This window comes from Lactuca serriola, chromosome 5 (assembly GCF_051521515.1).
Source record: "Lactuca serriola cultivar US96UC23 chromosome 5, Lser_US96UC23_V15, whole genome shotgun sequence".
NCBI lineage: Eukaryota > Viridiplantae > Streptophyta > Magnoliopsida > Asterales > Asteraceae > Lactuca > Lactuca serriola.
The window spans coordinates 108,749,489-108,766,230 of NC_136412.1; the positions used below are offsets into that span (position 1 = coordinate 108,749,489).

At 33.7% G+C, this 16,742-nt stretch overlaps 1 protein-coding gene across 1 annotated transcript; it reads left to right on the forward strand.

Annotated features, from left to right (window-relative positions):
• The first annotated feature begins 488 nt into the window (after window positions 1-488).
• AAH (allantoate amidohydrolase) lies at window positions 489-7,139 on the forward strand. The gene is made up of 12 exons (XM_079000771.1): window positions 489-733; window positions 1,337-1,407; window positions 2,026-2,129; window positions 2,337-2,421; window positions 2,973-3,089; window positions 3,866-3,975; window positions 4,045-4,150; window positions 4,586-4,672; window positions 5,442-5,684; window positions 5,952-6,077; window positions 6,153-6,314; window positions 6,881-7,139. The coding sequence occupies exons 1-12, from the start codon at window positions 601-603 to the stop codon at window positions 7,001-7,003; spliced, it is 1,467 nt and encodes a 488-aa protein (XP_078856897.1). The 5' UTR covers window positions 489-600; the 3' UTR covers window positions 7,004-7,139.
• The last annotated feature ends 9,603 nt before the right edge of the window (window positions 7,140-16,742 follow it).

The following is a 16,742-nucleotide window of genomic DNA, read 5'->3' on the forward strand; positions in this document are numbered from 1 at the left end:
TAACAATCACTCTAATAAACAAAATATAAATAAAACAAAAAATACTGATAAAATACACAAAATGATGAATTCAAAGCCTTGAATATAGACATTTTGGCATGACTGTGTAAGTCAATCCCCCACTGCCATAACGTTACAGTCCATCGTGAACTTTCTAATACATGTTCACGGACTCCATACTTTTATATGTCGAATCGTTTTTAAATGCTTTCCATTCTCCCACAAATCTATAACAATACAGTCCATTTCACCAATTTGCTCCACACAATCACACGTTCGATATTATTCAAAGGAATTTCTCTAATCTACGATATTATTCAGAGTAATTTCTCTAACAACATTAGTGTACATGGTATATGGAATTTACTAGCATGCGACCTTAAAAAAAAAGTTTTATTTTGTGGTGAAATATGGAATTTATTCAACTTGATGGGGTTTCCTGAAAATTTACCACTTGTCCATAAAGTGGTGGAGGTGGTGGGCTGGCTGTGATAGTAATCCACGGGCAAAAGCAGTAGAGTAGAGTCATTTCAGAGAGTTGCGTGGCCAGCAGCCAGCCAGCTTGCTTGCTTCTCTGCTTGCGAGCTTGCAGCCACAGCCATGGCGTCTCACTCTGCAATTAACGAACTCTATAATTCTTCCAAATTGATTCCGTGTGTTTTCCCACTTTTCCTCATCGTTATCCTTTTGCTTTCTATCTCATCGGCTGACAGTTCTACGCACATCTCCGACGGTAGATTTTCATTTCTTTTTCAAAATTTATCTTCCTCTGGTTTTATGCTATTTGGATTAACGACATCTAATATTTTTAATTGCTTCTGGTTATCATCGTTTTCAGTAAGTCTAACTCCATTCAAAATCTCATTTTTGACATTTCATGTGTTGGTGTTCTGAATCGTTGTCGCGTTTAATTGATTTTATTGATCTTCACTTTTCAAATATCGAATCAGCTTATTTTCAACAGAAATGGATTTTGTTCGCTTTTTGCTGTGATTTTGAACTATAAATAACACCTAGCATCAAATACTGTTCTGATAATCAAAACTCAAAAGCAGTTGTTTTAGGTTAGATGATTCCTGCAAGAATTTTTTTGTACTAACTGTCACGGAAACTGAGATGAAGAGGTTTCAAATTAACGGAAGAAATTATTATACTATAACTATGTTTTGATCAAGTTTGCTTTGTGAAGGAAGGAGGATCCTTATTTTATTCTAATATTCAGGGTTAAAGGTTAAGAAACCTTTTAGGGATATAAGAAGTACAGTTTTATTTAGTAAGGCTTGATATATGATTTGCAATATTTCCCTTATATTACCCTGTGTTGAATATATTGAAGGTCCCAAGAATGATTTGTTTCCTGAAATTCTAAGAGATGAGGCCGTTGCAAGAATTTATGAGCTGGGAAAGGTAAATGTCTTCAAATCTGATTTGTCTTCTTTACTTTAAGTCCTAAGCGGTCTTGAAAACCATGTTGCTGTATGCATATGGAGAGTCATAGTCTTCATTAACTGTGCTAATTCTTAACCACCTTGTCAATTCTTGTATTAAATAGTTGTATTATGTGAAGGATAAAAATATACTTTACAAAATATTGGTTGAAAATTTATGCATAATGAGAGAGATGAATTGAATCTTCTTGATCCAAATCATAACATCATCTTTTTGTAACAGTGATAATTGTCAAATAATAAATATTCTCTTGAAAACTTATGATAAAAGAATATGTTGAAACTCTCATGGGACATTTAAAAATGATAGTGAGTGGTATGTTCCTCATGCAGCAGAGGGAACACTGCTGTTGCTGTGTGAACTTACCTCCCACTTTAAGAAAATGTGTTGTGTAAACAGAGTCATGAGGTGTGTTGTTGGTATTACATATGAAGAAATTACATCTTTTATAAAGACTTGATTGTTTTTTCTCTTTCATTTTACAAAAAAAAAACATGATTGCTTGGATACTTGAAAAGAGATACTAATAGCTTTGATGGGCTCATAAGATTCGTATTTTTACTGATGAACCATTAGGTAAGTGATGGCCATGGCTATCTGGAGAGGACTTTCTTGAGCCCAGCTTCCATCAGGGCTGGGAATCTTATCAGAACGTGGATGGAGGATGCTGGTTTGACAACGTGAGAGATTCTGTTCACTCACTGTTCTTCATCTTACTTGCTACACGGGACTTGACATTTGACAAGCTTTTTAGGGCTACTTTCGGTGATGTGGACGAGGAGGGCATTTACCTCTTTTCCATAGATATCCCACCTTTTTCTTTTTGGGGTCCTAATATTTTTAGAAACATCTCTTCTACTAAGACCACCATTAATTTCCATTTCCAGGTGGGTGGATGGATTGGGGAATGTGCATGGTAGAGTTCAACCACCAAATGCTAGCAACAAGGCTCTTCTAATCGGTTCTCATTTGGTGAGTAATCACCTTAATACTTATTAATAACAAGATTTTAACATTTTAGGAAAAATTACACAAAAGCCATTACATTATCAGTTTTACCTAAAAAGCCATTATGAGTTTTTTTATTTGCATAAAATATGTTTATTCACTTTTTCTCTTCGTTTCAGCCATTATTGACCTAAAAAAGCAGCTACCAGGTTTGATTTCTCACTTGGACATTTTTCAATGACTTGGCATCTGACATGGCCACATACGTGTGTCAAAAACTGTTGTTTTTAAGTGTCCATAAGTATAACACATGCTTATGTGGACATCAGATGCCACCTCATAAAAAAATTGTTCATGTAAGCAAATCAAACTTGCTAACCGGGTTTTGTAGGTTAGTAATGCTGGCTGAAATTACAAAAAATTATATACCAATGACTTTTATACAAATAATTTTTCCATATTATTTTTTTTAGTTTTAAGGTTGATGATGTAATGGTTTTTTGTGTAGTTTGCCCTTTTCTATCTTAAGTATTTCTGTTCCTAAGTGGTGGAGTTCTTTTTCCTCTTCTCAACAGGATACTGTTGTTGATGCTGGTATGTTTGATGGAACTCTTGGCATAATATCGGCTATATCAGCTTTAAAGGTGTTAAATGTAACAGGAAGGTCAAGGCATCTACAACATCCGGTTGAAGTAAGTTCAAATTTTTGTATTTTTTCTTTTATGGGTTAAATGCAAGAAATATCGACCTACTTTACTTTGTTTATTATAGCATCATACTTTCTCTTCTTCCCATTCCAACATTATACTTTGAAAATCTACCCATTATAGCAATGCCATGCAAATACAAACCAATGCCGCACTGCTATAATTGGCTTGGTTTTTTAAAGTATAATGTCTGAAAATGTACATAATGTGCTAGATTTCACAAAGTTCAATAAAACAAAATTACAAGTACAATGTTGTAGTGGAGGGATTTAAAATTAGGATGCTATAATACACAAATAAATGAAAGTACATTGCTATGTTATGCATTTAGCCGTTTCCCTTGTGTGAATGTTATACTAAGGTTATATATATGTTAAGGTCCGATATGAACATATAATTCAGCAGGTCTAACTAAAAAGAACATGTGCTTAATGCTTAGATGTTAAAAACATTTTGGGCATTTATGATTTATAAGCCATGTGAAGCATAGGTAGCTTGTGTTTATGATTTATGGGTCTAATATAGCATTGTACTTTCAAGTTTTTTTTTTCTTATTAGGACATTGTACTTTGAAAAATCCAAATAATAATAGCAATGAACATTGCTTTGTATGTGGATGACACTGCTATAATTGGGTAGATTGTTCAAAATACAATGCTATAAGAGGAGGATATGAATAAAAAAAAAAGAATGCATGTTCTTTATTGTTGAAAAGTATTAAGGCTTTGGTGTTTGTCATTCATAGACTTGAGATACTGCAGGTAATTGCGTTTAGTGATGAAGAAGGAGTTAGATTTCAATCTACATTTCTAGGAAGTGCAGCTCTTGCAGGGGTACTTCCTGCTTCAACATTGCAGGTACCTGACAAAAGGTAGAGTGATGATTTACTCTGTTGTCATGTGTCTGAATCCTAAGTGAAACTTACAGAAAAATATTTCAGTGGCTTGACAGTGCAAAATGTTTTAAAAGAGAACTTGATAGACACTACAGAAGAAAACCTCAGTCAGATCAAATATGAACCTGAGTCTGTTTTGGGCTATGTGGAGGTAAATAAATTCTATACAAATATTGAAAAATTCGTTATTTTTTTATTGGATGGAATGGAATGGACAAGGTAATGAAAATTGAAAAAAAGGGGTCGTGTTTTTCCCATCAACTCCTGTATTCGTGAAGTGGCTGAATGGTTACTGATAAATTCTTTTCTAGACTGAATGAGACTAAATGACCATTTTACCTTTTGATTTTGACAAACTATTTTCATAATATTCATCGTTTTAAACGTGAGAGGAGTTGGGACCTTTATTTATTTATTTATTTATTTTTGGTTAAACCAATAAATCAATAAACCCTAACTTGCATTCCAATTTTGTAGCCCAAAAATAAAGTGGGCGGCGGTAAAGGGTTTCCTACATCAGATTATGATGCTTAGATGTTAAAAGCATTTTGGGCATTTATGATTTATTGTTGTTATTATTGTGTAGGTTCACATCGAACAGGGACCTGTACTTGAATCAATTGGTCTTCCTCTTGCTGTTGTAAAAGGTATTGCTGGACAGACACGATTAAAGGTATGCTTATCATTGATATTTTATAGTCTATCGTGCAAATGCAATTTGCATGTACTGAATTACGCCTCGTACTAATGTCAACGAGTCAAAATTATAATTTATAATATTTGTATTCTCTCTCGAAATGTTTATCAGAACTATTTATTGAAATTTGAAAATTATAGATATTTAGTTATGGTACCTATGTTTTTGTATTAAAAAAAATTATGTTTTAACATAACATTCTTTGTTGTATTTTAAGCTATATATATATATATATATATATATATATATATATATATATATATATATATATATATATATATATATTTTATGTTGATAGGATAATGATAATAATATTTGATATTTCATAGACAAAAAACTTTTAATAAGTACTTCTTAAGGTATTATATTGGATGAAAATTTCTAATCTATTAAATTTTTTTATTTTATTAAATATATAAATGGTTAAAGATATATATTAAAAATAAATAATAAATTATTCTGTTTATTTTTTTTACTATTTGGTTCTTATTTTATAAACCAAAACCAATCCGAAATCCAAAATAATAATTCGGTTTTGTTGAAACCAATCCAAAATTCTGAATATCCGAACCAAGTAGTCTGATCCAAATTGTCCAATTGGACATGTCGTGGTTTTGATCCAAATAGTGAACACGCGTTGGACTTGGCCTTTAGAAGTATATGTGATATATTTATGAGGAATAAGGGCGAGGTTTGTTAATTGTTTTGTGAAATTAAAAGATAAAGTTTATATGCATAATTGCAGCTGACAGTGAGAGGATCACAAGGACATGCTGGAACAGTTCCCATGTCTATGCGCCAAGACCCTATGGTTGCTGCAGCTGAATTAATTGTATTATTAGAAAGCCTATGTAAACACCCACAGGATTTTATTTCAAGTAATGGACACTGCAATGCCTTCTCCATTGAATCTCTTTCAGGATCACTTGTTTGTACAGTTGGTGAGATATCAACCTGGCCCAGTGCAAGTAATGTCATACCAGGCCAGGTGTGTTTGTGTATTATAATAACAATAATCATAAGGCTTACCTTACCTTTACTTATTTCTATATTATAATACACGATTTTACTTCAAAAAATCTGCCATATTATAGCATTGAAAATTGCTTTGTAGTTTGTATTTGGATGATGCTATAGTAGAAAAAAAATAAAGTAGGATGCTATAATAAAAGAACTGATGAAAGTACATTGCTATTTCTTGCATTTAACCCTTATAATAATAATAATAATACTCAAATGATGATTACGTTTTCAGGTATCATTTACTATAGATATCCGTACTATAGATGACATAGGAAGGGAGGCCATCATATACGAGTTGTCAAATCAGATGCATAGAATATGTGATGGTCGTTCTGTTTCTTGTTTCCTGGACCGGAAGGTGCATTTTCTACTTTCTTCCCTTTCCCTGAGACACATGTAGCATAAATAACTTGTTATTGTGAATTGTGTTCAGCATGATGCAGATGCTGTAAATTGTGATGGCGGATTAAATTCACAGCTGAAATCTGCTGCCTACACTGCTTTGAAGCGAATGGCGGGTGAAGATATTGGTGATGTGCCAGTACTCATGAGTGGTGCAGGCCATGATGCAATGGCCATGTCTCATTTGACCAAGGTTTCATCTCCACTTAACAACATTAGAGGACAAAATTTCTAACTTTTTCTTCTCGAATCCAAAATGGTGAGACATGTTGGGAAAGGGACTCATCTCTCGTTTGTGCAAAAGACCTAAATGCCCTCCGCATCCTCATCCTCATCATCGAATATATCCCTAGATTTTCTTGTCTGTTCTCTAGTCCCGTTCAGTCTTTTGTAACAAGGCTGCTTTTGTTATTCGGAATGGGATGGGACTGGACAAGCTTTGTTGGGATGTTTCCAATGATGAGGGCATTAATGGCAAAGATTGAGGTCGAGTCCTATCCCACCTTGTTTCACTTTTTTTGGGTGGGACAGTTTTTGTCCAGTTGTACTGCATATACGAGAGAGGGTATTTGCGTCTTTTACATGGATGAAATATTGAGTGTCAGTCCCTTTCTAACCTTGTTTGAGCTTTGGGATTTGCAGTTTCTATTCTATTGACATCAACCCAGTCTTGTCCTTCATTTCATTATTAAAGGGAAGAAAAAGAAAAAATATAAATCTGACGTGATGGGGTTTGGTCTGTCTGTTTTTGTTGGATAGGTTGGTATGCTATTTGTTAGGTGTCGTGGAGGGATTAGTCATTCCCCAGAAGAGCATGTATTAGAAGATGATGTTTGGGCGGCGGGTTTGGCAATTCAAGCATTCCTGGAGACTAACTTGTAGGATTCCATTCCCCTCCCTGTATGTAATTTCTCTTCATATCATCATTTGATTGATATGCCACTATGTAAATATGGAATTTTAATTTCTTCATAAGTAAGTAATGACGCAGTGATTAGCTTCATTGCATTATTTACCACATACTTATTCAAATTCTCACATCCGTTGCCTTGAATAACAATACCCTTGAAGATGCTGCTGCTTTTGCTTCACCTTTGACCACTGCCTACCCACCTAAATTTAGCGTTGCTATTTTTTTTCATTAGATAAACTGTAGCAAAATAATATTTAGAAGATGGTTAAAAAATGATGGCACGCAGTGGGGAAATGGAAGAAAAAAAGAAAATAATCGACGGGCAAGTTTCTACAAAGATGAAAACTAACCAGAAACTTTGTTATCTCTTTTAAGCCGATCTTTTTGAATTATATAAAATTAAACATTATAGTTAAGGGATCATTTGATAGTTGCTTACTGAGTCCACATCTGATTGAGTTATGTTATCTCATTATTTCTCTATTGTGCTGCTGAATGATGAAAATGACTATATTACTTTTATGTTGTCTCTTGTGTTAGATAAAATAATTATAAAAATACAAACTATCACATAAAATCTAGATTAAATATACATCATTTAAAATCCAAATATAAATTGTTATACAAAATCAAAGAAATTGCATATAAATTCAACGTTAACCATTTAAAGGTAATTGATTAGCAATCTCGTCATACAAAGTAGTCATACAGTTAACGGCTTCTGAACCACATTTTATGTTTTGTTTTGGCCTTCACTTCCTCTACCTTCCCCGTTAGGAGTAACCGTAATGTTTTGTTCAAAGTTTATAAATAAATCATTGTGAATATTGTATTTCTTTATAAAATTATGGACTGCAACACAAACAATGACTATGTCTCTTTACATTAGAATATGATAAGGAGTCGTTTGTTTTAAGATTGAAAGTCTCACATTCAATACATAATAAGCACGATTAGTAATACTTTTAAGTTGTGCATGAGTATGATTGAACCTTTCTTCCTTAGTAAAGGTTCTTTGAAACCGACTAACTAATACATAATATTACGGTAGGGAGCCATAAATCCAAGGATGTTGGTGTATAAGGCATCACAAATGTAATATTTATCTGTAGATGTTTGCCACATTTATTATATAAATAATATAGATAATAAACTGAAAGATCTAGTATATCCAAGAGACATTATTGAATGATATTACTAATAATATATGATCCTATAGGGTCACACCATACAGCAAGTTACTGTCAATTGATTATTTATTAGTATAATTTGATTATTAATAAATATATCAACACTTTTATTTAATTGGAAAATTATTATTTCATGGAAATAATATTTTACAAATTGAGAATTTATTATTTGTGTAAATAATATTTATTGGAGCAGTAACAACTTATGAAATATATCATAAATTATGATTATTTATAAGTTATATTTATATCTTAATAAACTAGTTCAATTTATATAGAAGGTAGTTTTATATAAAATAAGCTAGTTATAATTTATATAAAAGATAGTTTTATATAAAATAAGATATTTATATATATGACTAGTTATATAGATATATATGTTAAGAATTATTTATAAATAAGATTGTTTTTTATAAAGATAACATGTATGTGTATATAAACTAGCCATGAGACAACTTTTGTCTTCTTTGTGACTTACCTGTTTCGAAAAATGAGAGGAGACCAAGCATGATCTTTTTTTGAATTGTTTAATCAATTCTACCATGCTTGTAAGAAGCATGTTCCATGCTCCTTTTGCTTTATGGTATCCTTTTGCTTTTTGGCCATTATATAAGGGAGAGTATGGAAGGGTTTTGTTACAAGTTCTTTCATAGGTTTTTCTCTCTTCTTTTCTTTTGAAGGAAAAACCGTGAGCATGAGGGGTTCCAAGGGGCTGCCAAATTTCGAGCTTTACAAGATCTTATTCTCCTCAATTTTCTTGCATTTTGATGTTAGACAAAGTCCCTTTGTTGCTTCACCTTTGAACATATATTTGGTATATATTTCAAAGGTTTATGAACAACAAATTACAAGTGAATACTAGCATGTTTTGATGGTTCTACTCTTGCTTGGTGGATACTTGGAGAGAACTCTTGCTTTAGAGTTTCATGCCACACTTCATCAACTTCCAACCTCCCATGAGGATCAAAGTCTTCAAAGTTTGTTATGCTTTCCTTTCTATGATTGTTTTAAGGGGTAATGACCTAGGAGGGTAATAAGGTTTTAACTTTGTCCACATTAGGTCCTTAAGGGTTTTCTTTTCTTTTTATTTATTTTTTATTTTTTTTATTTTTTATAAAGATTACACCAACATGGTTGTTATAACCGTTTGAAAAGGATAATAAGGTTTTAATTTTGTCCACATTAGGTCCTTATTTTTAATATTTTTATCATTTCATCTAACTCTTTTACAATTTATATTAGTATCTAGTTAGATGACATCATCATTTCATCTTCTCATTTTAGTCACCCATTCATCATAACCACAGTTTCAATTGAAATGTTACATAACAAATTTTTGTCATTTTTACAAAAAAAAAAAAAAAAACTAATAATAATCAAAGACTTAATGATTAAGGCTATATGTTTGGCGCGCCACAACTAGCTGGTAAACTAGTTTATTTTTCGATCTTTTTTAAGTTGTTATGTTTGGAAAGCCAAAAAGTAGCTTATAAGCTAGCGTTTTAAAAAGCTATTTAGACTAGTTTTTTAATCGTTATTTTAAAATTTTTTCAAATATACCCCTTAATTAGTTAAGAAAACATATTTTTGAAATGCCCTTTTATGTCATTATATAAATTTCAGATAGCTTATAAGCCAGTAGCGAAGCTAGGGTCAAAGTAAAAGAGTATGCCTAACAAGTAATGGGGTATCTCTGATAAGTAATGCCGTATCGGGGCTACCACATTACTTGCCGGGATATTCTTTTACTCTAACCCTGGCTTCGCCACTGGCTTATAAGCTATCTAAAATTTGTATAATGACATAAAAGGACATTTAAAAAAATATGTTTTCTTAATTAATTAAGGGGTATATTTGGAAAATTAAAAAAAAAAAACTAGTTTAAGTAGCTTTTTTAAAATGCTAACTTATAAGCTACTTTTTGGATTGTCAAACATGACAACTTAAAAAATATCGTAAAATAAACTAGCTTATTAGCTAGTTGTGGCGGGCCAAACATAACCTTAATCATTAAGACTTTGATTATTAATATTATTATTATTATTATTATTATTATTATTATTATTATTATTATTATTATTATTTTTTTGTAAAAATGACAAAAAATTGTTATGTAACATTTCAATTGAAACCGTGGTTGTGGTGAATGAGCGACTAAAAGGAGAAGATGAAATGATGAAGCCATCTAACTAGATACTAATATAAATTGTAAAAGAGTTAGATGAAATGATCAGAATATTAAAAGTAGGGACCTAATGTGGACAATATTAAAACCTTATTACCCCCTCTTTAAATGGTTATAACAACCATGTTGGTGTAATATGTATAAAAAAAACCTTAAAGACCTAATGTGGACAAAATTAAAACCTTATTACCCTTTTTAAATGGTTATAACAACCATGTTTGTACTAACTGTCACGGAAACTGAGATGAAGAGGTTTCAAATTAACGGAAGAAATTATTATACTATAACTATGTTTTGAAATCAATATAAATTATATTGAAATCCATATGTGACATTGTTTATCAAGAATCGACTATGGATTCCAAAGATTGGTGGATTAAGACAAAAGATTTTAGATGAAGTCCATAAGTCTAAGCTGTCAATACATACTGGTACAAGTAAAATGTACTATGATGTAAAAGCTGATTATTGGTGACCTGGATTAAAGAGAGACATTGAAAGATATGTGCATGAATGCTTGATATGCTTACAAGTCAAAACAGGGCACCAAAAGCCTTACGGAACTCCAGAAAGTCTTAGTGTTCCTGTGTGGAAATGGGAAGAGCTGTCCATAGATTTTATTACCAAATTGCCAAATATTGCTAGACAACATGATAGCATTTGGGTAATTGTCGACCGCCTAACTAAAAACGCCCATTTTCTCGCCATGCGTGAAACGGATCCAATGGAGAAATACGCACAAGTGTACTTGGATGAAATTGTTGCAAGACATGGTGTGCCACTAAAGATTATTACTGATCGTGATACTCGCTTCACCTCTCATTTTTGGGCAAGTATGCAACGTGAATTGGGATCTCGAGTTGCTCTCAGTACAGCTTATCAAGCCCAGACAGACGGTTAGACGGAGAGAACGATCCAAACAACAGAAGATATGCTTCGTGCATGTGTTTTGGAGTTCGGTGGTAACTGGGATAAATACTTACCTATTGTCAAATTTTCATATAATAACAATTACCACGCTTCAATCAAAATGCCACCATATGAAACACTATATAGACGTAGATGTCGTACTCCATTATGTTGGCGTGAAATAGGATAGAAAATCCTTGGAGGCCCTGAGATGATTCAAGACACCACTGACAAGATTCAAATTGTGGAGAAAGAATGAAAGCGGCCCAGGATCGACATACATCCTATGCATAAAAGAGGAGACGACCCATAGAATTCAAGGTGCGTGATTTCGTAATGCTGAAGGTATCCTCGTGGAAAGGCATTATGCGATTTGGGAAGAAAGGAAAACTAAGTCCTAGATTTATTGGTCCTTTCAAAATCATCCAGAGGATTGGTAAACAAGCATACCGCTTGGAATTACCTGAAGATTTGGCAGGTATTCATTATGTGTTTCATGTAAGTTATCTGCACAAATGTTTAAGTATATATGATGAAACGGTCCCGTTATCTGAGGTGAAACTGGATAATAAATTAAGATATGTAGAAGAGCTTGAAGAGATCGTAAACGAAAGAACGACTAATCTACGTAATAAAGAAGTGGAGTTGGTGCTTGTTAAGTGGAAACACCATCAAGGCCCAAATTATACTTGGGAAAATAAAAATGAGATAAGAGAAAAATATCCCCATTTGTTTAAATCGTTGTAATTTCGGGGACGAAATCCTCAAAAGGAGGAGGTATTTGTAACATACACGTTCGGTTATCGTGTTTTGTAACTTTTAAAAAAATGAATAATATTATAAAATATTATGTGATTTTGAGTGTTGAGTTCTAACATATAGTTTTTACTAGAAATGAAGTAAAACTATATTTAGAATCACTTGAAAATTATTGGAAGTCTTATGAGATTCCAATCTAATGTCAAATATTGAAATTTAATGAAAATATAAAATTTGAAATAAGTAAAATTTTATTATTGAAAATTTTAGATAATTTCGTTAGAAACATGTATGCGAAAACCTCATCGAAATCCAAGTTATAACAAAGAAGTTATGACTGTTTAAAGTTTCGCGACAGAACCGGCACGACGCCGTATGCCGTAAAAAATGATTTTTCGATAAACTACTATTTAGCTTTAGTGATCTAAACAAAAGTCGTAATATTCTTTAAACCGAGAATTTTCATAAAAAGAACGTCAAAATCTATCTTCGTATGAGGAAATTATGATTTTTCTAAGTTTCGGAATAACAGTAGAGAACTAAAAAATCGAAATAAAGATCGAGTGATTTTTAGCCGACACAACCTAAACGAGAATCGAAGGTCTCGTCAATAGTAGTACAACGGTAAAAAGACAGACGAAAACGAACATCGGATGAAGAAGTTATGAATTTTTAACGGACTTTTTCTGTCCCGGTTCGTTAAAAATATTATATCAAAAATAAAGTCAAAATTAGCCAACGGAGTCTGTAGATCATAATTTCACCTACGCGTGGATATAAAGAACGTAAAAAACGGAGCTCGTATGCAAAAGATATGAATTTATGAAAATTTTAAATAAAAATAAATAAAAAATCCAAGACTTATCCGAAGAGTACGCCCCGTGTAGAAGCTTACGCCCAACGTTCGCATGTAGGACCTCGGATCAGCCATGTCGGCCCTTTCTTTTCCTTGGTGCCACCTATCGTTGTTGATGACACGTCCGAGACCCCGAAACTGAGCAGATGACATGCCTCGTACGCCTAGCGTACGCCGAGGCTTCGACCCCTATAAATAGTATGTGAAGGCAACCATATTTTGGTTACAAATCGTACACTTTCTCATCCTTTACTCTATACTCAAGCTATTTTTAACCCCCCGAAGTCCCGATATCATCCCCGAAACCCGAAGCAAGTCCCGACACTCCGAAGTTCCCGAGAAAATCATATTTTTAAGTCGAAACTCTGCCCGAATAAGGCCGATTTTCAACTAAAATCCCCGGTTTCGTCATCGAAAGTCATTTTTAGAGTTGAAGTGCTGCCCAAATTATCATTTATTCCTCCGGTTATTTCACGCTGAGTTCAATATAGGGACAATTGTATGTTATGTGTTATATATTCAATGTACTTTCCTGTGTTATATCGGATTTATGCCTTTGGCCATGTAAAGCATGACTCGTATAATTTTTTGGTCTTGGCTTTGTGCCTTTGGCCATGTAGAGCATGAATCGTATAACTTCTGGTATTGGCATAGGGCTATGTAGGGCTGAAAACCTATATCATTCTAGCAAAATGATAATTCGAAATTATATTTTTTGTGCCATTTGGGCTGAAGCTTTTTAGATGTATATCCAAAATTGTATTTTTTGTGTCATACGATACACATATTCCTTTGTTGTTCTTTGTGCCCCTTTGCTTCTGTCATATTGATATGTATATGGCATAGTGTTATAATTTAACTTTTATTAAACTCACTAAGCGTCACCCGCTTATCCCTCTCAATGTTTAAACTATTGCAGGTGATAAGCATCCAGTATAGTCATGTACTGGTAAAAGATGTAGAATAGATAATATTATAGCCTTTGTATTGTATTCCTGGGAAATTATGTAATATAAACTTTGTAAAAATCTTAATAGTCGGTTTGTATCCAGTCTATGTAATTAAACTATCAATGTAAAATATTATTTTATGAATATGCATGTAGCATGTTTTAGAGTAACTTGGAGTGATAATAATGTCTTGAGTATGAAAGTTTGGGTCTTTCAGCTAATAGTACGTCCAGTGGGTTATCGGCAACCCTGGAGACTATCAACAGTCTCAGTAGGCTAAGAGCACGCCCGATGGGTTATGGGCCACCCTATAGACTATCAATAGTCTCAGTCACACATAAATAGTATAACACAATAATAACAGCTAGACCCAGCTGGTCATCATGATACGACTAATCTACCACACATGCTCATACAATCTTGCAAGAGTCACAAAGATAGATAACATCTTACGTACATAACTTAGTGAGCCGACATTGGCGCCTTCAACTCACAAGCACCAATAGAAGAGTCACCTAAATCGAAGAACCCTGAAACACTACCACACAATCCTTTTTTTGCACTACTTGCACCCACAAATCCACTAATACCATAACTAGATAAAATATTATTTAATATCCAAAAACCCTCAAGTTTGACCCAAGGTCAAAAAGTTAATGGTCAACAGAAGTCAAAGTCAACACGTCAACATTAGGCTAAGTATGCCCAACATACTCAGCGCGTACGAATGGCGTACTTACCATTCATAATCGGGACCCCATACGAGTACGCACATTGTACTTAAAGGTACGCCTAACGTACTCGGCCAAATGAAACTCTTCCATTAAGTGCTTAATCTATCAAGTCCTTTCATCCAACACTTATATCGACTCCCACAACATCATTTTAAGTCATAAAGTTTCCACCTTTATGACTTTCCATGTCTAGACAAGGTCCAAAATCCAAAACCTTACTTATTAATCCATTAAGACATCATGACACTTTCATGGAATGAATAGAAGGATCAATATCACATTTTTATGGATCCTAATAGCTCCATAATGGATAAAGTTTCAAAGTTTATGCATTATAATGGTTCAAACCACCAAGAAGTATCAAATGGACCAAAATGTGCATCTTTTCAAATTAATCCATTAAGTCCAAGCCTCCAACCTTCAAATATGAATTATAATGATGTTTAGATGGATACAGTTTCCAACTTTATCCATAAGAAGGTCACAAACTTTCAAGATCTGAACTTTATGCACTAAAATGACCAAAATCTCATGACATCAGCTAGATCTAACGAATGCATCATCAAGATTCAAACTTTATACTTCTAGAAGATAGATCAAGGTGAACAAGGTATAGATCTACAAGCTCTAATGAAACCAACACTTCGCCAAGAAGTTCCTTCTTCTCCAAGGTGCACCATGCATAATCCAAATCACTCAAAAAAAAATCTTTTAGATCACAAGGCTCAAACTAGGATTAAGGTTTCATGGAAGGGTGTTGGAGAGGTGTACGCTGAGAATGGAGTGGGTTTAGGGAAGTTAAGGAGCTTAAATAGGGATCAAACCACAAAAATAGGGTTTGGGAACTGACCTTGTACGCCCTGCTTACTCCTGGTATGCCCAACATACTCAGGGTGCCTCCGTATGCTCAACATACTCCCCTCTGTACGCCCAGCGTACTCAGCTTAACCCCAAACCATCCAAACTTCAAACGATCATAACTTCTTCGTATGAAGTCCGATTTCGACGATCTTTATATCCTCAAAAAGGTATTGAGGAGCTCTACAACTATATATAATTACTTTTGACTTAAAACACATCGAGCTAAAATCCATAATTCATAAAAGAAGTCTGAAACACTACTTTCCCATATTACCCTTTGACTTCAAAGTGCAAACCGAACTATTGGATCACGCATCTATATCACCCACATCCAAATGGGCCTAAGCCTCTCTTCCTTAAAGCCCAAATCCTTATAATACTTGATCTTCAACTTACGGCCCCAAATTATGAAACGACCCAAAACTGAGTGTTATAACCTAAGTCTGGAAATATAAAGAACATCCAAAATGGATTTTGTATGCAAAAGATACGATCTTTATAAGAAAACAAACAAGTATAATAATGATTTTCTTTACACTGCATAAACTGTTTCGATCCGTTGAGGCACTTGCACACCTCAAATGGAAATTCCAAGAATGTTTTTGGACTCATACTATGGTATATTATTTGATTCCATACTTGAAATATTTTTAGCAAAAGTATTTGTAAAAGTTGAAAATCGGACATTTCTGGTCAATTAAACATGATTTCCCGGAGTTTTTGGAAGCATTGATCTTGGCTCTGTCATTTGCCACTTTCGAAAATAAATATTAGACGTCAGGATTTTGGCATACAAATATAGAAGTGTTTTAGGGACTTTTTGAGGTTGATGACATCACCACCTTGCACGAGAAGCACAAAAAATCAACCATTTCTTCTTATCTTAGGCCATATCCACATCCTTGACACCCACCTCTCATCTCCCCCCTTACTTCGATTGAGTGAATATTTAAACAAGAGTACAAGCATGGCCTCCCTTTATGTGTTTGACTATCAAATGTGAGTATGGTGCATGGAGGGTCTTGCAACCCTCCATGAGACTATAAATTGAGACCTTTGCATCCCATTTCATCACACCAAAAATTAGCAAACTCTCTAAATCTCTCCTTCTCCATTGTTTCCTCTCTTTTCTTAGTTTAGAACATCGCACATGAGGTGGCTCTAGACTGCCGATAACCACCGAGAACCGCCGCCACTCCACCTTTGTTTTGTTGAGCAACCACCACCCAACACCCCTTGTCACATTCTGCCCCCTCACTCTCGT